At 40.6% G+C, this 23,526-nt stretch overlaps 3 protein-coding genes across 3 annotated transcripts; 1 reads left to right on the forward strand and 2 right to left on the reverse strand.

Moving 5' to 3' along the window:
• Positions 1–722: 722 nt before the first annotated feature.
• mmp21 (matrix metallopeptidase 21) lies at positions 723–7,087 on the reverse strand (the record flags this gene model as incomplete). Its single annotated transcript, XM_080747299.1, is given in 6 exon segments — positions 723–755; positions 5,612–5,725; positions 5,727–5,834; positions 6,176–6,316; positions 6,320–6,484; positions 6,992–7,087. Coding segments are annotated over 6 exon segments (657 nt in total).
• Positions 7,088–7,571: 484 nt separating this feature from the next.
• On the reverse strand, positions 7,572–16,414 carry uros (uroporphyrinogen III synthase). Its single transcript, XM_080747036.1, has 10 exons — positions 16,336–16,414; positions 14,949–15,035; positions 13,742–13,825; positions 13,561–13,657; positions 11,489–11,563; positions 10,834–10,908; positions 10,642–10,725; positions 10,436–10,521; positions 8,887–8,985; positions 7,572–7,941 (listed from the first exon to the last, which is right to left on the reverse strand). The coding sequence occupies exons 2-10, from the start codon at positions 15,009–15,011 to the stop codon at positions 7,819–7,821; spliced, it is 786 nt and encodes a 261-aa protein (XP_080603162.1). The 5' UTR covers positions 15,012–15,035; positions 16,336–16,414; the 3' UTR covers positions 7,572–7,818.
• An 883-nt stretch (positions 16,415–17,297) lies between these two features.
• On the forward strand, positions 17,298–22,265 carry bccip (BRCA2 and CDKN1A interacting protein). Its single transcript, XM_080747622.1, has 7 exons — positions 17,298–17,485; positions 18,073–18,147; positions 18,398–18,478; positions 18,798–18,890; positions 19,113–19,300; positions 21,074–21,242; positions 21,691–22,265. Exons 1-7 carry the CDS (start codon positions 17,339–17,341, stop codon positions 21,859–21,861), a joined length of 924 nt encoding a protein of 307 aa, XP_080603748.1. The 5' UTR covers positions 17,298–17,338; the 3' UTR covers positions 21,862–22,265.
• The last annotated feature ends 1,261 nt before the right edge of the window (positions 22,266–23,526 follow it).

Consider the following 23,526-nt stretch of genomic DNA (forward strand, 5'->3'; position numbering starts at 1 on the left):
AGCCTTTTCTCTGGCTCCACTTGCCATGACATTCTGTTACTTTGCCTGTAATTGATTTCTACTTCAATTTATTAATACAGCCTATGGAGTGCCCGGAGCACAGCGCCAGCTATCTGGGGCCCACCAGGAGCTTAATCTCCTAAAATGAGCTGAATTAATAGGAGAGTGCTCAAGTAACGTATTGATCAGCAAATCAATGTCTGTTTCTTTGCACTATGCTCAAATGATTAGGGTAAAATGGAACAGTGCTAAGAAATAAAACCCGTCCCTTGTTCAATCTCCCGGCTTCGATCTAGATTTCAATAGGTTTCTCTTTCTGATTGATACAGTTTGTATCGTTTTAACTGAGCCTTTTTCAGATGGGAGAGGAAAACACCTCATCGTACCACTGGATCTACATTTCCCTGCGCCTCCAGGATTTTTAGTTGTTGTGTCCGTCCGTGTGTCACGCCTTATGTCACAGTCCATATATGGCCAAGATACCTGATGTCATGTCATCAATATTAAGCCCATATCTGGGAATGCCCAAGTATGGACATATTTTGTCAGTCTCATGATAACCATTGTGGACGCGAGTCACACATGCAAATGAATTCCGTCCTTGTCCCTTTTATGCCCGTATATGGAGATCCCTGATGTCATCAATATTAAGCCAATATCTTTGAATGCCCATATATGGACATATTGTGTCAGTCTCTGTTGTTTCAGCGATACCTCGCCCTTTAGGGCGAGGTCTTACTGGTACTCTTACCTATCTGGGGAGAAGGCGTGGATTTGAACGTGGGGTGATTCGTAGAGAAGCGGTTCCATCCATGCTGTAGTCAGAGACTCTGCAGCCCATGTGGTTAAGCTGGTAAAACAATAAGGTACATTCCATGATTCAGGACAGGATTCTGGCTATCATTTTGTGTGTTTTGTCTCCTACCTAAAAACATCTTACTTCCAAAAACAAACAATAACTGAAAGTAAATCTACTTAAAAGTAATGTAATGCAGTTATTAACCAATACTACTAGAAAGACGCCTCAGGGCGACATGCGCCAATTCTTGGCAAACTGGACAGTATATCGGACCAGTAACAGTTACCCATATATGGAGACCCCTGGTAGCCATATATGGAGATCCATGTACAGTATATGGTACATCCCATTTATGCCCATACATGGAAATCCCTGTCTGAACCAGCCACACAGATATGGGCTGTCTTCCTCCATATATGCATTCCCATATGAAGTCCTGTTAGATATGGGCTTAATATTGATGACATCAGGGATCTCCATATATGGGCATACAAGGGATTCTGTTAGAGTGGTTCCCATGACATCACAACATACAATCCCTTTTATACCCATACATGGAGATCCTCTCTGAACCAGCCACACAGATATGGGCCATGTCTTGGCCATCTGGCCAGTGATGTATATTGATGTCATCAGGGATCTTCATATATGGGCATAGAAGGGATTCTGGGGAATACCCATATATGGACTTTTACATTGGTGATGTCACCTGTGATATCACCTGTGATGTCACAGTGATGTGTCAGGGGAACCACATTGTCAGGCGTGACCTTCAGAGATACACGGAAAAATGGACAAGATGTGCCGGTTTTCATAGTAAACTTCCGACCTACGGTCGCAATAAGTGGGTTACATTACATTATTATGTATTATTATTATCAGTGATGTGATGTCCAAACGTATTACACTGTCACACCTATCAGCCCTGCCTTTCCAACCATCGAGGTTGTCAAGTGAAGAATCAGAATGATTTGTTAGCCTATGTGTCTAGATATTCACTGATGACAGTGTTTTGGTGATAAGTAAGATACAGGCTGGCTTACCCTCTCTGACCTTGTTGTGAACGGGGAACTTCTGCTGTCACATCTGCGGTTTGATTTTCTGTGGTATATAAAACATTTTTAAATGATATTAACATTTCAGTTATTATAGGCCTAAAGGCCCATTCCCACTGGGCCAGATAATAGATACAAAAATCTCTTTCTCCAGATATTTTTCCATTCAAAGTGGATGGTAGATACAGATAAAAAAAAATATCTGCCACAGATATTTATTTTATCTAGTAACTAAGTACATTTACTTAACTACAGTTTTTGGGGTACTTTTACTTTACCGGAGTATTTCCAATTTTCAATACTTTTACTTCCACTCCACCAGCTACATCTCAGAGGAAGATATTGTACTTTTACTCCACTAGAATTATATGAAACTTTTAGTTAGGCCTACTAGTTTTTTGAATATTATTACTAAACAAACATTAATCACTTTAGACATTTGAAAATAGCTGGTCTACAAGCTCACTGCTCACAGATTGTGAGCTTGAAGGCCTCACTATTTTCAAAGGATTTTTTATAGCCTACATGTTGAACTTGTGAAATGGGACATAGTTTTACTTTTGCTAGGCCTACTTTAAGTACATTTTCATACCAATACTTTTGTACTTTTACTCAAGTAAACTTTGAACATTTGTTCCAGAAATTATTCCAGACTTATACTAAGAAAGTATTTCTACATGGCAGTATCTACTTTTACAGCTTTTTAATTTTAAAGAATTGAATACTTACCTATCTAATCTTGTTTTGGACCCAAGTCTAAGCAGCAGCTTCCTCTCACAGCTTCTCTCTCGACCTGGGGACTGGATATCAATAGCGCTAAATTAAAATGGTAGGCATTAGTTTACCTTCAGTAAACCTACCCAGCTGAAGGTAATAAAAGCATTAATGGCACCACCGCAGGAGTGTTCAGTTGTTAAACAGCCCATGTAGCCCTACATGCGTGGTAGCATGACAGTTTCAGAAACACAGCTCAAACGCAGCCACAATTCATATTAGGCTAAACCTATATAACTTAGATTTACCTGCTGGGCTTGTGCTGGAAGGAAGCATGCGTTGTTGTTGCCATTATGCCAAATTCAGCACAGCCTTCTGGTTCAGCTTCAGCATAGTTAATTGGCGCAATTTGGCGGGAGTAGTAGCAACATAGCCTAGTTAGGCTACTATAAGCCAAGTAACAACATAGCCTAAACTAGGCTACTGCCGTCTGCCTATTAGGCCCTAGATAGGGGGAGTACTAGGGCCTAGTATAGGTACCTGCCTGCAGTGGTTCTCAAAGTGGAGTCCAGGGACCCCCAGTGTTTGAGAAACACTGATGTAGGGCCTAATAATGGGATGTTGTATTTGTATAGCTCACCATCTTTAGTGGAGAAATCAACTGAAATGCAATGTAAAGTGTAAGCAGCAGATGCATGCCACTTGATAATAATTTACATTTATTAGACCCATCTGGACAATTATAATTCATATACATTATTTATTGCACTTTAGTACCATTGTAATAGTCTGGAAAGAGACTGTCATTGTAGTGATAACCTGACCTCATATGGATCTGAGAGAGAGAGAGACAGACAGACAGACAGACAGACAGACAGACAGACAGACAGACAGACAGAGAATGGATACATGTGTACTGATGGCAACAAGGTCCCCTGTTCAGAGTGAATGAGCTAAACATCACTGCGACTAAAACCTCTTGAACCCCATTGCCCCCGCCGGCGGGGGCAAAAGGTGTTGACCTCTAAACAGCTGTCAATAAATGTCAAAAAATCAATAGAGACCAAATCAAACTACAATTTCTTTGTTGATTATTGTTACAGTGGTCCTACAGCATAGTAATCAGTTGCCATTGTACTTTTCATCCATACATTACTCATATTACAGTATTATTACTACTTATTGTTACTCGTTTTTATCATTTTTCACCCTATACTTTAACATTACTAATATTACAGCACTACTCTCACTAAAACATCTGTAGAGTTTATATAGTTTGGAATATATTCATACAATTTTGCCAATCAATTGATGACAACTTGGTGAACAATTTCTCTATTCACTATATATGTTTTCAATGAGGTCTTGAGGGTCATTCACTATTCAGAAGGCAACATTTCCATAGGCGGATATCTTTTTCAATCATCTTTTCCTAGGTAAATGATCACAGCAGGACAATTTGGTAAGAGCAATGTGATGTTTTACACTTCATTTGTGAATTTTCAGGGGTTAGCTGACATTTGGTGAGTCAAGAGTAGCCACAATCATGGTAGTTTTGTGTCTACAACTGTTCCAATTTGGGTATACATTTTAGGCGGATTTTTCCCCTGGACCCCCCTGGGGCTTAAGAGGTTTTTAACAACAGTACAGGAGCAAAATGTCACCAACTTGAGTATTACCATGCATCTATACTCACAACCTCCCCAAAGTAATTACTGCTAATTGAAGCAAATTAAACTCTTCAAAACTTTTTTAAAACAATGCTATCAGAGGCAGTAATGGACACAGATGCCTGTGGGTTAAGATGGAAGTGATTAAACATAGGAGGGGCATCAGTTTTTAACCATCACGCCCCAATGCCACAGAGGCAATGCCATACTGTATGTAGAGAGTCTGTGTTGATGTCACTACATCAGGCACACAGCCACTCTCCAGTGGCTGCTGCCAACACAGAGGCCAGCGCGTTGACCAAAGAAAGCCAGCAGGCCACTCAGAACATTGATTGCAAGGGCAGGTGCTCAAAGTTTAAAAGGGCCACATGCAACGATATTTGTAAACACCACTATCACATAAATATAGCAACCATATTCATACACAGGAAAACCACAAAATTCTGATCAGCGAGTCCCTTGTTTGATTTCCGGATGGGCGGACTATTTGCTGTATGTCATTCCCCTATTACTTTAAACTGCATTTCCTGTCTCTCCACTGTAAAAGCCAAATAAGGGTTTAAAATGTAATAAAATTATAATAATTATTGCCAGACCCATGAAATGGGTAGACCTACATAAGCAAATGTCGGTCTGTCCCTTTTCTATATAAAGGGTATATATGATGATGACATGATGATGACATGCCTACAAAAGGCATGATGTCATAAATAATGATGACAGACAAGGGGTTAAATTTATGATGACAGACAGGGGGTTAACTTTATAGGCCCAGAGGGTTGGCAAAACCGGGGTCTGGCACAACCAGGTTGACCTGGTCTAGTTATTATAACTATATAATAATAATTCATCAAACTGTGTGTGTGTGTGTGTGTGTGTGTGTGTGTGTGTGTGTGCGTGTACTCTATTTACTTTGGCTGTGGAAGGTTCTGGTTTAAGGTGAGTCAGGAGTTCAGAGTCAGACTAGAGTGTGAAATTTAAATATCTATTTGAGACCATTAAAAGGCTGTACAGACAAAGAGTAAACGTTTCAGTGCATGTTAATTGGATTTGTTGGAATATTTTTACTGAACAACTGGACGCATTTACAAGCATACAAATGAAGTCAGAAGACAGATCCCGACCCTCAGGATTAGAACCACTGCAGCAAAGCACTTTGTAACCTTGTTTGGAAAAGTGCTATACAAAATACATTCATAATCATTATCATTATGAGAAAGTGTGTTCTTACGCCGTGGTGGGAAATCTGAAAGGTCCAGAACTTCAGAAGAGTAGCATGCCAATATCTCTACAGCAACAAAGTTGGTTGTGTACAAAACAACAGCTTTGTAGCCTTGTGTATAGTTGACGCTGATAATCATTTTTGACCAAACCAGTGTCTTAATAACTCCTGGGTCCTGGTACAACACTTCACTCCACATCCGGAAGGCTAACCTGAAGATGTACCTCTGGTCGTTGATGGTCAGGTGACTGCTGTAGCCTTCACCTACAGTATATCAGACTCCACCTCAACAGTGTCTTGGAGAAGGCCATGTAGCCCTGGCGTTTCTTCCGTTCCGCCACGTTGCCCTGACTCTTGTCCACAACCCTCGTTTCCTGAGTGAACGTCAGTGTTGTTGCTACCATCGGATGCGTTTACGGAAGTAGAATTCAAATCCTGATCAAATGTGTAGAAGTCCTCTGTGTTGTTCTTGCTAGTGTTGTTGGAAAAGCCGGCGAGTGTGCTGTTGGTGTCATTAAAATTGAACATGCTGTCATACTCAGAAGAGTTCTTAGTAATGATGAAAGCAGTGTCTCCAACCATATCATTCTCAGTGTTGTTACTGACAGTCTCGTTAAAAGTGTCACTGAGAGTGGTTTCGTTATCTGAGGTGTTACTGCTTGATATTGAGATATTCTCAAGTTCTGTGTGAGCGCTACATGGGAGCTCAGTTCACTCTGTCAGGGACTCCGCATCTCGGTTTATTCATAGCAGCTTTGGTGGCATCATCCAATACACCTGTGACAGGCAGACCGACACTTTCTGGAACTCCTCGAAGTGCTGACTCTTGGGTTTGTGTCGAACGGCTGGTCTCATCTCAGCTATTCTCCTCGCCGACTCTTGAGTGAGAAACTGAGGCTTCCTCCAGAATATCGAGGTGGAAGTCATCTCCCAAGAAGTCATCACCGAAGGATGTGTCAGATTCATGAAACTGGATCTCCTCCCAGTCTACTGCCTTGATGAAACCATATCTAGAAATAAATAACTAAACAGGATACAGTTTCAATTAAAGTTAACGCCATAAAGCTACATAGTGAGGTTTTTCCACTATTACTACGTCTTGAGCTCAGATGTGGTCCATGGGAATGTAAGCATATCCAAAATATTACACCGTTCACTAATATAACAACAAAGGTAACATAATGAGGAAAAAGTAGCCTATATCCCCATTTTTATCCTTCCCAAGATGATTTTAATAGAAATAATGTATTACCTTTCCAAACATACTGCACAGAGAAGTTACACATTGTACAAGTACAAGTAATGTTTTCTCAAGCTCAGATGTGATCAGGGAAGCCACAAGTTTACAGGCTAGAGTGCAACACTAGATAGACACTCGGTCATCCGTGGTACATGATTATGAACCTCTTCAGAAAAATGCAAATGTGTTTTATCAAAAGACTTAAATTGTAAATGAAGACGATTGTTACCTCCGCTGCAATACATACTTGTCTGCAATCAGCTAAGCTTAGTGGGAGGCAGGAATCTGCACGTCAGAATGATCCCGACTGTGGAAAAGACTCTCTGCATCAGCCAAGCTAATGCTCGTCAAAAATAAGAAGTTTATCAGCTGGATAGTAGTCAGCATCGTGCCGTTTTGGTCGAGTCCCTTAGACTGCAGTATGCACGATACCGATGAAATGAAAGTGAGAAGAAGCAACGTTGCTTTTATAGAGAGCCATAGTAACTCCACACCCCACTAAAAGGTGTGTGGAGGTAGCCCACTTTCTGCACCATGGTGTGATACACAGTCAAGAGTCTGTCTTTACAGCACGCAGTTTTTCTGATTCTGACTTGAATTGTATGTATGTGTTATAAACGCTCTACTGGCTGGTAATGAATCCATGTTGGTTTTACAGCAGACCTCACTTTCATGTGGACAATCAAAGTGGTTTTGGGATAACCATGTGACACCTGCCGACACCTGCTGTTTGCAACGGGAAAAAACAATTAAGCACCAATCAAAACCCTCTTTATCGACTCACTGGTTGAAATTTGTTTAATAAAAAAAAATGCAGTTTAGGCAACATTTTTCAACCAAACTCAACAGAAATGGACTAATAATGGCAATACACGTCCAGCACATAATGGCAATACACGTCCAGCACATGAAACCTTCATGAGAACACTTTCAAAATACACAAGCCAAATGGCTGCAAAGCTTAACTGCAACAAAAATAAATTAAGGGATCCAATAAATTACATACATACTGTAGCAGTACACACACCCACACACGCAGCAATAAACAATCACATGTATAATACTGTACATAGGATGGATTTAAATGTTGTAGAGTTATTGTAGAAGAATGTTGTGAGTTATTGTAGAACCTTGGCTATGCCTGCAGCCAGGTGCTCAGCGGTTGGCTTCTCTGCAGAGCAGCTCACACACAGGCCCTCTGCTGCCATGGCTATTGCTGTGGTCGGTCCTATGGCTGCAAACTGGAATCAAAACACACGCAAAAAAACATTCAAATACACTGTCTACTATACTACATGAACCGTAGCGTCCCTATTCCTGCCATGGTGTCATAAGTGAACATTTGGTAAAAACAGGCAAAGATTTGGTGAAAATAGCTGATCTACATGCTTGCAATGTGATGTGTTGTGAGCTTGTTGATCTATTTTTAGCAAAGCAATTTGGAGTGTAAAGCAATGGTTCTCAAACTTTTCTGGATCAGATTCGGGGCCCACTTGAAGATCTTGAAAGCATTCGCACCCCCCATTAGATGAGTCGGCCGTGTGCATTTTCAGAGCATGTTTATTTTAATGATCAATCAAATGGAACTAACGTAGTATAAGTTTAAGTTGTTATATTATTGGTATCACTTTTTACTATTAATGTTATATTATAATAAAAAGCTAAATTATATGGGGTCACTTCACAGGTTTGAGAATCACTGGTACAGAGGAAAAGAAGGAAGGGACAGATTATAGACCTCAATGAAGTATATACTGTATGAAGTAGGGATGGGACGATAATCGTACTGCACTGGGATCAATTCACCTTTTATTCGCTGAGGTGAATATCCAGTACCATTTAAACACTCTACAATTGGTCAAACTTACCTTTTTTTCACACTCTACCAAATCTCTTAGCAGACAGTTTGACATGCATGTATCATTTTTACTCCACAGGAGTAAAAATGGCAGATCTACAAGATCAAAAAATAGCAGATCTACAAGATCACAACGTGTCACGTTGCAACGCGTTGTGAGCTTGTAGATTGCAAGCTCACAACGCTTGTAGATCGCAATTTCTTTGGTCACAATAATCGTGACATATCGTCCCATCCCTAATATGAAGCGGTTAATGTTGGCATAACTCTAAAGAGCAGTGGAACCATGGTCAGTGAAATGATGATGAGTTTTCCCATTCAGGAGTACCTTAACTTGACTGAGCTGGTCACCCGACAGCCTCCGCACAATCTCTAGGCAAAACTTGACTCCCGATGGGCTGAAGAAAGCTACGCAGGCCGGGATGCCCTGTGAATACATGAGGCACATTAGAAGTCGTATCAATAAGGGAACAGTAATAGTCTTGAAAATAGAAAAATAATAAGATTCTGTACACTGGATCGTGCTCCCATGCTGTGTTAATTCCGTTGACTAAAACTATGTCCGTAGACTACCTTTCTGAAATAAAAACTAAGCTACTGTATGATGACTAGAATTATGACTAAATATATTGACAATGTCATAGTAAAACTGTTAGGGAGGGACTAGTTGAAAAGAGATTCAGTAGAAATAAGATCTACTAAATCAACTGTAGATTTAGTCGACTGTAACATTCTGATATTTAGTACACTAAAACTAGACTCAAACTAAAACATTTCAGATGACTAAAATTACTAAACTACCGTAAATAGAATTGCAGGGAATTACCCCCAATCCAACCCTTGATGCTGAGTGCATTACCTTGCTTATTGTATTGATGTATGTATTACCTTGCTTATTGTATTGATGTATGTATTACCTTGCTTTTTATAAATCGCTCTGGATTAAGAGCATCTGCTAAATGCCTAAACTGTAAACTGAGTGCCAAGCAGGGATGCACTGTTTTCAGAGTCTTTGGTATGACCTGGCCATAGTCCCAAAGACTATGACTACAACTAAATCTAAATTTGCTGCCATGCTTCGATGGATAATTTATTGTATTGCTGTACCATCAAGGTGACGTTAAGAGCGTCCCTAGGGCATGATCTAGTGTGCAGACTTGATTTTATGGCGAGGCTATGCAAGAGGTTAGCAGTCTATGACACGGTCCGTTTATCTCAGTGTGTGTGTGATGTGTGTATGCTGCGTGGACCTAATCTCACAAACCGCTGGGCCGATCATTATCGAACTTTGTATGCATGCCAGTAGGCCACAGAAGGCCTCTTTCACATTATGTTTATATACAGTAGTACAGTACCAAATGTTTACTTAACTTTAATTTTACAATGTATGGAAGTCAATGTGGCTTTGTTCGGGCTGGAACCTTGCCCAAATTTGGAGTCATACTGTCAGAGATACAGTATGTTATAGGCAACAATGTCATAGATCAGGGGTCTTCAAAGTTTTTCAGACCAAGGACCCCCTTGGTTGAGAGATATTTAACCACTTAAACCGTCAATACATTCTTTTTTTCATCTATACCAAACTTCTTTGCTAAAGAATATGGATGCTAGGGTTCAAGTGGTTCATGTAAAAAAAAAAAAAAAAAAAAAAAGCGTTCCTGTCACACAAAGATTTGGTGGCCCCACTGTAAGATCACTAAGATCACTGATGTTGGTGAGGCTGGTCACATTAAGTAATCCCGAGATCCGCATGATGTCCTAGTTCTATTTTAACACGTTATTCTGTCTAACAAACTGGGAATGTATTGCTTGCATGTGCGTGCCTTTGTAAACTTTTTGCATCAATAGTAAAAACTCTAGTCATGTGGCATAATTACCTGTTCTGTGAAATAGTTCTTGAGGTTCTTCTCCAGATCTGGATGCTCAGTGGTTTGATAGACAGTCAGCGTCTCCAGGGGCACTCCTGAAACAAAGAAACCAATCCCATAGGGAGCATAATTACCATCGTCTCATAATTAGTGCGAGACCAGTGGGAATTTTGTCACCTTGAGTATTTAATTTTGGAGGAGAAGGAAATGCTCACCGTTTTCCCTCAAAGCCGTGGGCAGGACTTCTCTTTTGATTGAACCACAGGGGAAGAAAAGTGGTAAAATATTTGTGTCCTCTCCTGAAGATGAGAATTTAGTTATGAGGGCATAACATCATCAGGTCAATAACACACTTCTCATTTATTACCACAACTATATTTGATGGTGGAAAAGAAGTCGAGCCGTACGTTCAAGGATGAAGCGCGAAAGAACATCTGCTGTCCCAGTATCCTCTCCCAAAGGATTCAGACCTAGATTCTGCACTGTGGAAGATACAGTAACACACAATGAGTCATGTATAGTTTCACATGTTGATACAGACACACCATGACCATGAAACACAATCATTTATAAAATGATGATACTGAACTATCATTGTTATGATTATTGTAACATTCTGTGAAAAAGGCTGATCTAACAAGCTCACAACACATTGCATCGCAACACATTGTGAGCTTGCAGTTAAGTTGTTTTTGGCAAGGATAATTGGTGTAGAGTGAAACAAGGGCCTAGTATAAAGCCCTAGGGGATTCCGGTCAACTAAGTACAGTATATACTGGTTTAAGTGGTTAAGCAATAACAAATGAATAGGGAGCCTTGTCAAAGAGGCCTAGTTGTCTGAGGAACAGGGGTGAAGTACACAAACACTAAACACCTTGGATCTGTATCACAGCAAACTGTCACTTGTGTTCAACCTAGATCCTGTTGACCGAGTGCAGTCAAGTCAATTGACAGCTTTCTGTGATCTCTAGGTGTTTGCCAAAAAGAACACAGCATCATTCACAATTCCCAAAAGTGATAATTAAAATTAAAACATGTAAATATCGCCTCCATTACTCTCACCTAATGCTGCAGTTGCCTTCCCGACCACGTAGATGGACTTGGAATTCCATTTCTCTTTCACAGAATTGTTCCATTCTGAAAGATTTTTGGAATAATTGTGTTAATTCAAATAATTTAATGTGTTCAACATCATCATGGTTTCAACTTTCAATCATCCAAGAAAAGTCGGAGACAGAGGTGATAAATACTAAGCCTAAAACAACCTGGTTGTGTTTTTCTACATGGTCCAGTGGTTAAGGCCACTACCCCACTGACATCTGATATTCAACTATTTTCACCTCTAAACTCCAAACTGCAAACATTTTGACTTCCTGGACATGTTTTAGAATGTGAATTCAGGTTGCCATCAGGGCGTCGTTATGTTTTACGCGCTTGTAAAACAAACCGCCATTTTAAATTGTTCGTCCCCTGGGCAATATGTCTTTTATAAGCTCCGTGGGCTTTTATTTCCTCTCTTTTTTATTTCAAGAATATCATTTTTTCTCCTCATTTGCTCCTTGAGAGTATTTGTTTGTCCATATGTTATTGTATGTTATTGAATTTCTCTGTTACTGCTTGAAACCAACTGTCCCTAGAGGGATTAATAAAGTTGTTTGAAGTTGAAACTGTCTTGAATAGACAGACATGAACAGAACCATTGTACACCAACCGTGGGGTTCCCAATCTTTTCCATGACAACGATACCCAAATAGCCATAGCCTCTGTATCAGTGGCCTCTCTATTGTGAAATGGCTTTAAGTATTTTTCTTAAGCATAAATAAAATAACATGCACACCGTCTTCACTTGCACAATCAGGACAAATTCTTTTAAGGCAACCTTTTCGGATTTCGGTCATAGACCTTCTTCAGGGATGCCTGAAGAAGGTGTATGACCAAAATGCCATAATAAAATGTATCCTTTTTGTGCAAGTTTAATTTAATACTTTATTAACAGTTTGCTTAATGATGATGATGCAAAAAAGATAACACAAAAGGCCCTAGATCCTAGGGGCTTGTTTCCATTGTGGTCCTGTGTATTCAATTAATTTCTGGTGTTAAGCTATGGATTACGTTTCTAGGACAAGTTACAAATTGCAGACCAGTGCTCTTTTATGGTGGTTTTGAAGGAGGGTAGGAGTCACACTGATGGTGTGTGGGTCACTTCATTTTATTTTATATGTCTCATCCCCATCAACACACCTGTCCCCAAGCTGATCAGGTGTGCGCATAAGACCTTGCTTTTTTCTTTTGCATACATACAATTAAATAAATAAATTGCAGCAATAGATCTACTATTTTAGCTACTTAAAAAACAGTATTCTCTTTTTAATTGACAATAATAACACGCCGCAGGGTTTCCTGCAGCACTTTATTGGCCAGGGGGGCCCCCTGGCCTAAAATCTGTAGCACCTGGCCAAGAGACAAGAGTCAACCTCTCCTTTTATGTTGAGGGCAAAAATAAGAATTAGTCTAAAATAAGGGAATTAATTTAGTTGTGTTTTCCGTCATCATGGGCACATTCATGTGTTTTTTTATAGGGCAAAAATAAGAATTAATATTAAAAATTATGTAAATTAATTACTCTAATTAATTAATTAATTATCAAAAATCTTCGGCGCACGCGCTTTGCGCCTGCGCCATGAGTTCCCCCCTGGTCAAGACTTTTTCCTGCAGGAAACCCTGCACGCCCAGGTTTAAAGTGATTAAACTGGCACAATAATGTTGCACAGAAAATATTTATTTTCCTTCTTCTTTCCAATAGGCCCTATGGCGCCGCCTGGTGGCCACGGACCCACTTTGAAAGGCTGTGTAGTACATTTTTATGGATCACGAGTAAGAGTAAATGTCAAAACATAAAGATTAAAAAAGAATTCCCACCAAAATTCAACATTTTTCATGAAACAAACAAACAAACAAAGAAGCTTAAGAAGTAGTGAAAGTAGCCGATCTACAAGCTCACGGCGCGACGCAAAACAACGCGTTGTGAGCTTGTGGATCTGCTGTTTTAACTAGTTTGGGTCCCAAACTAATTAAAACATCTGATTTCTCTTTTGGGTCTCATGCTAAAAGGATTTGGATACCACTGGACTAACCTTCTCTTCGTTCCTCTGTCTGTAGGCACATGTTGACAGCCTCCACTGCTCTAGGACTGGTGAAGACCAACCCTCCATGTTTGTCAGGTTGGAAGAGCTGCAGGGGAGAGCAAAAACTTGTCACAACAACTGCAACGACACAGGGACGCACACTTTATGTACTACTTTAGACATGATTTACCTTATCCGTCAAGGTGTTTAATGAGACAAACTTGAAAGACAGGACAGGAATTAAGGTTGCTTTGTGCCCATGAGACGCCAACTCCTGTGGAGTAAAAATGTTACATGCATGTCAAACTGTCTGCTGTGCAATAACTAATAAATAAGGTAGCCAGGGTAAGTTCAGTAACAGAAAATGCATTTTCAGTTAGGGAAATCAACTTTAGGTCGGGATACCAATTTTATCCAATAAGGATAGAGAACTCAGACTGGATACAGATTAAATAAACAAGTGAAATTGGAAGTGATGTTACAAAGAAATAGCAGACAAAATTGGAACACTATAGAAAGGAATATGAGGAAAGGGTACTCTCTTCTGATTCACTGACATTTTGCAACCCACCTGTATTTTCGACAATGTATTTTCGGTTTGTTAAAGAGCTGGAGAGTCGGGGAGACTCCTGTTACTGAACAAACACTCTTTAGGGGGGAAACACATTTCCCCCCCTAAAATTAACTGAACAGTTTGGATTCTTTATTTTTTCATTTAAAATTTTTACTGTACAAAAACCGTACCGAAACCGTGAGCCAAAAACCGAGATACGAACCGAACCGTGGGCTGACTGAACCGTGGCACCCCTAACGAGCACTAAGAGTTGAGGAATTTTGTATAACATGTTTCTATTGTGAAAATAGCAGATCTACATGCTCACAACGCATGTAGATCGGCTATTTTCACAATTTCTGCCTCTAATATTTGACAATTTGGCCAATGTTTAATTTGTCATTTCAGAGGCATTAACAAAATCAATAACCAAAGACTGCATAGCTATTTTTTCCAGGACCTTCCATGACCCTTGATCAATTCCAAAACTGGAAGTACTTTCCAGGAATTTCATGACCGTGGGAACCCTGCCTGTATAACTAAAACATACCACTTACACTACCTTTAATACAGTGGAAGTTATAACCTCCTCAATGTTTGGTACAAACACTCTGTACTCCATGTATCGTCAAACAATGCATGTGCGGCAAACCACTTTAAACCTTGTCATGCCTTTTCTTAAAGGTTTTCAAAAATGTGGAATGCTGAGAACGGCACATTGAAAAGCTCACACCACATCACAGTGCCATGTGTTGTTGTGAGCTTATAGATCTGCTATTTTGACATGACACTATCATACAATGAAGAGGCCATAAGTGGTTAAAAAAAGATGATCAGATTTTACCTTGATGTAAGGGTCAGGGCCTGAGTTTCCCTCTCTTGGTTCTTTCAGAAGCAGGACATGCATGTTGATGGTTGAGGTTGTTGATCACTACAGAAATAGAATAGATTCAATCCAATAGTGCTGGTAAAATGAAGCGAATGATTCAAATGCATGTCAAAAAAGGAGGATAGTGGGTGTGAAGAAGTATAGCAAGAAAACTACACACCCAAATGACAACTGTCATGTGCAACTTACTGATAACAATGTGGCTGCCTTGTGATAAACAATTATTCTGTAAATGAGTTATATGACTTAATTATTATTATATATTTATTGTCATCATCATTATCATCATTATTATTAACCTTTATTTGCATAGACCATTTCAAACAAAACATAAATTGCTTAAGAAAACAAAAACAGGAAACTGATTAAAAGGAAGTAAATGAGAAGAAATTAGTGTTTTGCATTAAAATAGCTGAAATTATTCCATAATCAATCAATCTATCAATCACTATAATGTGACAAAATGACAAAGTTGAAATTATTATAATCCATAATCAATCAATCAATATAATGTGACAAAATGACAAATAATGCCTTAGAATGATGGAAAATGTGCTGTAGAAAGGCAAGGTGAAATAAAATATAACATTGTTTTACTGTTTTAAGTGTAATTTAGATGACATGACACTTAGAGATTTCAACTGTGCCTTCCTCTCTAAGCTCTTTAGGTAAAGTTGTTCCATACTTGGGAAATTGTGGGTGTAAGCGAAGAAACCTGGGTAGGAAATGTTAACCTAGACTCCTAGAGTCATCAAAGTGGATTCCAGGTGACTGTGGGTTCCTTGTTTAGAGGGGTCCAAATTTACCCAGAGTAACTCCTACTTATGATTACAAATGGAACCAAATGGACCCTTTGTATAGACCTACTATCAGAGTTAAGGGGAGACCTTGAAATTTAAAAGTTTGAGAAACACTGACCCAGAAAGTACCAACTACCAAGCCTGCAGGAGACATAAGGAAGGAACATTGAAGCTTATAGTGGTTGGGAGGGAGCAGCAGTATAGCCTTGATACAAGATGACCGTCTTGATCTTGATGAGGCTATAGAGCTGCAAGATAACTAACCCATTGTAAATATAATAAAGCATTAGGTTGGCCATTCCTCGAGTCTAACCTGAAATCACCAATAAAATAGTATTGACCAGTCTTTTGTAACCACAGCAAGTGATCTCCACATTTGCCCAATTTGCTGTCGCCACGGGGACAGACTTCCACCTGACTGACAACAACATAGTACAATCATAATGGTTTTATTTAGCCTATTATTGACATGCATTGCTCAAAAATCCCCCCAAAATAACCAATATAAAGACGAATCTTGCTCTTTCATGTAAATACTGTACCTCCACTTCCTACAGTTGATCCACTCCACTACTGCAGTTAATATGGGGGGAATGTCGTTGCTTATGCTGTCCAACCTTTCACATTATACGAACTAAATGCAAAATAATAGCTAATACAATAATCCATTGTTAATTGTCACACAAACGTTAGCATTTCTGGCTGCTCGTGATAATTTCTAATACGACCTAAAAACATGTCCTTGCTTTTATCCCAAATGGTTTATTCCATTCGGTCGCCGTGAAACAACCTCTGTGAAACTAAGCGGCCATTTTGGCCCCGATGTTTATGATCATCAATGCTGGCTCCATGAGCATCTTGAGCCACAATGGCGGTCACAGCGTTCCAGTTTCGCACTCAGCTCGCATTAAGTTCACAACCAGTGTTGCCAGATCTGCTTATTATAAGAGACTTTGTCTGTTTTTTATGTTTTTTTTTTGTAAATAATGTTTTCTGGTCTTGCTTCTAAACGTATTTATTTGGGTGACGTTCAGTCTTCAGATAAATAAACATGGTCAAATAATCATATTTGAACTGACAAGCACTTGGACACGAAAGGCATTCAATTTAGTTTGACAGATTGTGAAAATAGCCAATCTACAACCTCACAAAGGCTTTCTCCCCCACAATTGTTTGCCTCTTTCTTATATTGTTTGACAATTTGGCCAATGTTTGACCAGTTTTTACATTAAAGTTTGTAGATTACTTTTGATGCAGTTATTTCTTTCTCTTTCTTTAGGTATTAAAAAAACGTCTTAAAAGTCACTGTATAAATAAATAAACAAATAAATAAAATGGGGACCACCACCACCACCACTGGCCCCGACCCACAGGTTGAGAACCACTTCTTATTATGGACATGTTTTCACAGACCCGGTTGCTTATTATTTCCTCTCGCAGAATCTGCCTGGCAACGCTGGCTATAAACCCTGCTGCCCCGCCCCCTATCGTGTTGTCCCAAGCAGCAGCCAGCGTGGTGGTAAACTGGTAGTGGATGTTTGCAGCATGGCCTCTTCAGCTAAGAGACGAGCCATAGGTCTGGGTGAAAACCCCCAGGGGGACAGCGACAACAGCTTGGACGACGAGGGCCTGGACGGAGACGATGATTCAGGGGAGGAGGACAGCGAGGCGTCCGAGGAGGAGATCAATGAAGTAAGATGACGACCACAAAAGATCATTCTTCTGTTCCTGTATGCATGGCCTAGCTAAAGCTAGCTAGGACGGTAGCTAAGCTAACCCAGCTGTCAGCTATAACCCTATAACACTGTTTCTCAAACTTTCAAATTTCAAGGTCTCCCCTTAACTCTGACAGTGTACAAATGGAAGGTCTCCCCTTAACTCTGACAGTGTACAAATGGAACCAAATGATCCCGTCAGCGTTCATTTGGTTCCATTTGTACACAGTCAGAGTTACAGACTTGTATGGGTCCATTTAGACACCTTTACATGATGTGCCATGGCATTGGCACGACATCCCATTAGTCCGACACTGGTGAATGCTAACCTGGTGAATTCTAACCATAACCAATGTAGGACTAATGAGATGTCGTACTTATGGGCAGTCCCCTTTAAAGGAACGCACGGGGTCCCTGGAATCCACTTTGAGAACCACTGAGCTATAACTTGGAAGCTATGTTGTGTTGCTAGGTTTATAGCAATAATAGTATTGCATGTTTGTGTTATGAAATGTTTATAGCATGGGATCTAAGTGCTCACCTCGTTGTTGCCATCCATTATAGGAGATTATCGTGGACTTTGAAGCCCATAACATTTCACACACCGACTTCAACGGAATTAAGAAACTCCTGCAACAGGTGTGTATGGGGCATGAGCATACCAATCCTGTTTCTGAATATGTGGAATTTATGAGATACATAAAATTGTTCCTGTGTAAATAAAGCCAAAAAGCTTACTAGTATCTCCTTTTAGTTGACATTGTACCAGTGATTTGTACTGTACTTCTAATAAATTCTTCAATCAATTCCATTCATGTCGTTCTGCCTATGATTGTTGTATACTAGTAGTATTAAGCCTCACTGTGACCTTCACATGTTTTCAATACAGGTATTCTTGAAAGCCCATGTAAACACTTCAGAATTGACAGACATCATTATCCAGCAGAATCACATCGGAAGTGTTATCAGGGTAACAGACTTTTTAAATTCTAACTAGTGGTTTTGTAGTAATAATCAAAATCTACAAAATAACTACGTTTTCAAATAATTGTAGTGGAGTAAAAGTACAATGTTTGCCTCTAAGATGTAGTGGAGTAGAAGTAAAAGTACAGAAAATATGAAATAATCCAGTAAAGTAAAACAAATATTGTTCAAGTTCAGTACTTGAGTACATGTAGTTAGTTACTTGACACAACTGATCCTAACTGGACTCACCATTTGCAGAAAGACCTTGTTGCAGCTGTGGTAATGCTATGTGTGTGATGGTAATGGTGTACATCTTGTTCTAGCAAGCAGAGGTACCAGAAGACGAAGACGATGACGAAGTCGACCCAGAGGAGGTGTTTGGCTTCATCAGCATGCTGAACCTCACAGAAAGAAAGGTAACAATAGCACTCTACATTTTAACTGGCTTTCTATTAACCAAATGCTTTGCATGAAATCTAGAAATGCCCAGCTAACTTGTTTTGGTTTCCTCCTGTACTGTGTGTGTGTGTGTGTGTGTGTGTGTGTGTGTGTGTGTGTGTGTGTGTGTGTGTGTGTGTGTGTGTGTGTGTGTGTGTGTGTGTGTGTGTGTGTGTGTGGTGAACGATGTCGGCTGGCAGGGTGTCCAGTGTGTGGAGGAGGTGAAGGAGCTCATCGTGGATCAGTGTGAGAAGAGCTGTCCACACAGCGTGACGGAGCAGCTGGAGCAGATGCTCAACGACACCAGCAAGCCTGTGGGTCTGCTGCTGAGCGAGCGCTTCATCAACGTGCCTCCGCAGATCGCACTGCCGCTGCACAAACAGCTTCTGTGAGTCCCCTGTCCTCGTCATGCCACCTGCACCGATTCTCTTCAGCCTGGTTTACTAGGGTAGGGTCATACATGTGTGATGACAGGGGATCGACAGACGCATTCCGAGGTGCCAAGAATTCAACCAAACTGAACTTAACATAACGCAGCTGTAGCTGTTTTACCCTCGTACTTTGTGTCGTCTGACATGTCACATGTCAAAACGTCGGCACATTGGCAAAAGTCGCAACAAAGCTTGCAACAAAACTGACATTAAAAATAAATGTTAAGACAGACATGTCTTATCTATCTATAAATGCGAGAAGTCTCTGCGTGTCTGCGTGTATGTAATCCGCGTATCTCGAGAACCGTTCGTCCCACCGGCTTCAGATTCGGCACGCGCGTTCTCCGCCGCGGCGCGGAGTGCAGTGCCCGGCCTCGACCCGACGCACGTTTTATCCGAAACGGCGCAAAACGTTCGGAATCTCCTTATGCGGAGCTGATTGTTGACATCAGGCTGTTCCGGAGGAAATCGGCGTAAGCTCTGACTCATTGTGACATCACTTCATAAAAGGCTCTGACATCACGTACGCCACATGAGTCAACAAAAAATCTCTGTGAGTGTAATCCGCGTATCTCGAGAACCGTTCGTCCCACGGGCACGCGCGTTCTCCATATATGGGCATAACGAAGTGCAGTTGGAGGCACAGACAGATACTCCATATATGGGCATGGGCATAAAATGAATGCCCCCATATATGGGCATAAAATGGATTGCAGACAGACAGATAGATATCTCCATATATGGACATAAATGGACAGAGGCAAACAGATGGTCAAAGATCTCCATATATGGGCATAAAATGGACGCAGACAGATACAGATATCTCCATATATGGGCATAAATGGACACAGGCAAACAGATGTTCAAAACGGGTCCTATGACAACAGGTATAATGAGGTTTGGACGCAGACAGACAGATACAGATATCTCCATATATGGGCATAAATGGACACAGGCAAACAGATGTTCAAAACGGGTCCTATGACAACAGGTATAATGAGGTTTGCATTAAAGGGGGAACCGGCACTGTGTCTGCAACACAGTTGGAGGCACAGACAGATACTCCATATATGGGCATAAAATGGACGCAGATAGACATATCTCCATATATGGGCATAAAATGGACCCAGAACTATAACTGCAGTGATCTCCATATATGGACATAAAATGGACGCCGACAGACAGATACAGATATCTCCATATATGGGCATAAATGGACACAGGCAGACAGATGGTCAAAACGGGTCCTATGAAAACAGGTATAATGGGGTTTGCATTAAAGGGCGGGGCATTCATTCCCTATTTACATTGTTCCGAGTTGGCCAGGTCGCCGACTAGACGCCAGCTTCTAGTAATAGTTAATTGCAGACATGTTTCATTGAAGAACGAGCAAGCCAGAAGTAACATTTAGTGCTATTTAGTGATTCTTGTGGTGGCTTAGATTTACTTGACCCACTTGAGCACATTGTAGGCTATGTACAACAGAGATCATTGAACTAAACGGAAAGCATTTTATTCGATTTTGGTCAAACGATCGCTTCAGTTGGGGGCGGGAATAGGAAAATTAGGTTTAGCTCAAATGGGAACAGAATGGTGATTCCCTCGCCTCTACCATGGTAGTACAACATATCTCAGCTGTGACAGTAACATTGAAACAGTGGTCAGGGTGAGTAGCAGGTCAGGAGCACATTCATGGCAACATTTTAAAATGAATGTAAATTGTTTTTCAGAGAGGAAATGGCAGAAGCTCAGAGGACAAATAAGCCGAGTGGAAGGTGTCACTACTGCCTGATGATCAGTAAGACATGCAAAGAGGCCACCAAGAGCATCCCGGCCAGAGGAGGCGCTCCTCAAGAAGAGATGCAGTTTCTCAATGCAGAGGAGGAGTTCTTCTATGAGGTACTACAGTCCTTTCTGTTTAAACAACCTGCTTGGTAAACTTGCAAGGCGACAAGGGATTCAAGTAGAGAAGTGCTAAAATATACGTCCACCTAAACGACAAATATGTGAGCAAGTAACCAACATAAAGTACAGCTGCATAGTATACAGTAACTAGCATTATCAGAAAATAGGCAAAAAGAAATGATAAAAAGGAACGAGGAGTGGGGTTGAGTCTGCAGTCCTGACTATGGGTAGAGGTCATTCCATAACTTGGGAGCCAGGACAGTCTAGGTAGGACGTCATAGGGAAAGGATTAAGGCTTATTTTAGTGTGTGGGAAGGGCTGCGTAATGTCCTGAAGGTACAGTAGGTGGGTGCCATGTCCGTATTTACCTGGTAAGTCATCACCAGTGTGTCCACGAACAGTCGATCATTAGCTTTCTCTTTTTTTCCCCCCTTTCTTTCAGCAAGCCACAATGAAATTCCACTACTCTGTTGAGGAGGAGGCAGACACCTGTCTAAGTGGGAGGTGGTCCTTTGATGACGTGCCCATGAAGCCCTACCGGACAGTGATGCTGATACCAGCAGACAGAATGCCTGTCATCATGGACAAGCTGACACAATACCTAAGTGTGTGAAGCCAACAATAAACACTTTGAAGACCTACAATATATGTACTGGTTGTGCACATTCTCAGCCCATTGGGCTCTTTTTGGAAACTGTCCCATGTAAATAATTATTGGGGGGAAAATACCCCCAAGTGAAAATGCTTTGGGAATTAACCACAGTAATAATACTGTTGAGTCCTAAGTGTGACTCTTAAAACATGAATAGGCCATGTGGAAATTATTTCTCTGGGTTAGGTTTTAAATGTGAATTTACTTCACTATATAAATTTACCTCAAGACAAATGTAAAAACAAAGCCACCTAAGACTGTCAATACTGCAATGTATTTACAATTCTGATGCATCATTGAATAAGTTGTCAAACATTTAACATTGTATTAAAGTCATCGTTCGCACAAATTATTTTTTACCAGAAAGTTTCCAAAATAAATGAAAGTTATGTTTCTTTGTGAGTGATGTCGAGCTGTAGTCATGTTTTGTAGAGCAGCATAACAAGTATAGTATGTTGAGCCCATCAAAATGAATCCATTCAATTATAAACAATTCAAAGTATAGGCCTGTGCTTAGAGATGGTTTGTATTGTATTTGAATATTCTCCCATATGGGCACATTGTCTAGTCCAGGCCAGGGGTGAGATGCCCGCACGCGCGCCTCATATGCACACACTAAACACACACTTAACATTAAAAACAGCATGCGTGCATGACGTCATGAATTTAGAGGACCCACACTTCTAAAATCCATATCACACCACTGGTCCAGGCAGTATTAGAGGTACGTATATACTGTAGCTCAACTGAACAAACATTTACACCACAGTCACCAATTCACTATCGGGGGCACAGCTCAAGGTTCTGTACAACGTTACAGGTTGGTGTAAACACATTTCTTGCTTCACAAACAGCTTGTTTATGGCATATCACCCAAGAAGAAGTTCCACCAGCTCTGAACGGACATGCCAACTATCCTCAACACCTGACCTTGTAGAGCAACGAGTGGCATCTGAAGCTGCTCGGGAAGGCACCAACAGACTTTACACACGCTATTTCAGCATGCAACATCTATACTATAATTTTGCGAATGTCTGAGTGAGTGTCTGTCTGTCTGTCTCAGCGTTTCTCCTCGGTGGCTGGAGCAATTGATCTGAAATCGCATCACCATCAGCATATGAACACACCTGACATAACTGTGAAGCCCGTTTGTCACTTTCACAAATCGTATGCTGTATACGGGTATTTCTTACATTGATGCTCCTACATATTAGCATGCAAGCACCAGTTAAAGTTACTTTCCATCCCTCATATACTGTGTGCACAGTGCACATCCCATAACCCACACACTGCACATCATTTCGGAGCTCATATCTTTGAACGGGTAAGGGCTAGTAGTATAAATAAGGCAGACACAACTTGACACAGTTGGCCCCAACCTCAAAGCCAGCCTTTTTGCTGCTCACCTACAATAGTTAACTGAATCTGCCTGCGTGACAACAGCAACTCTCAGAGGACCGCATGTAGCATAGAACACCCAGTAGATGAACACCCACAGAAAATGGAGCACAGAGCCGCGGGGACACAATTAAAAGAACAAAGATGAAGATAGGGATAGGCTTGATAATCATACTGTACACAATAGATAGGTCACACCCTCTGAATGTATGCTTTTCTTTACCTGTT

Source organism: Nannobrachium achirus (genome assembly GCF_963921795.1).
Source record: "Nannobrachium achirus genome assembly, chromosome: 18".
Taxonomy (NCBI): Eukaryota; Metazoa; Chordata; class Actinopteri; order Myctophiformes; family Myctophidae; genus Nannobrachium; species Nannobrachium achirus.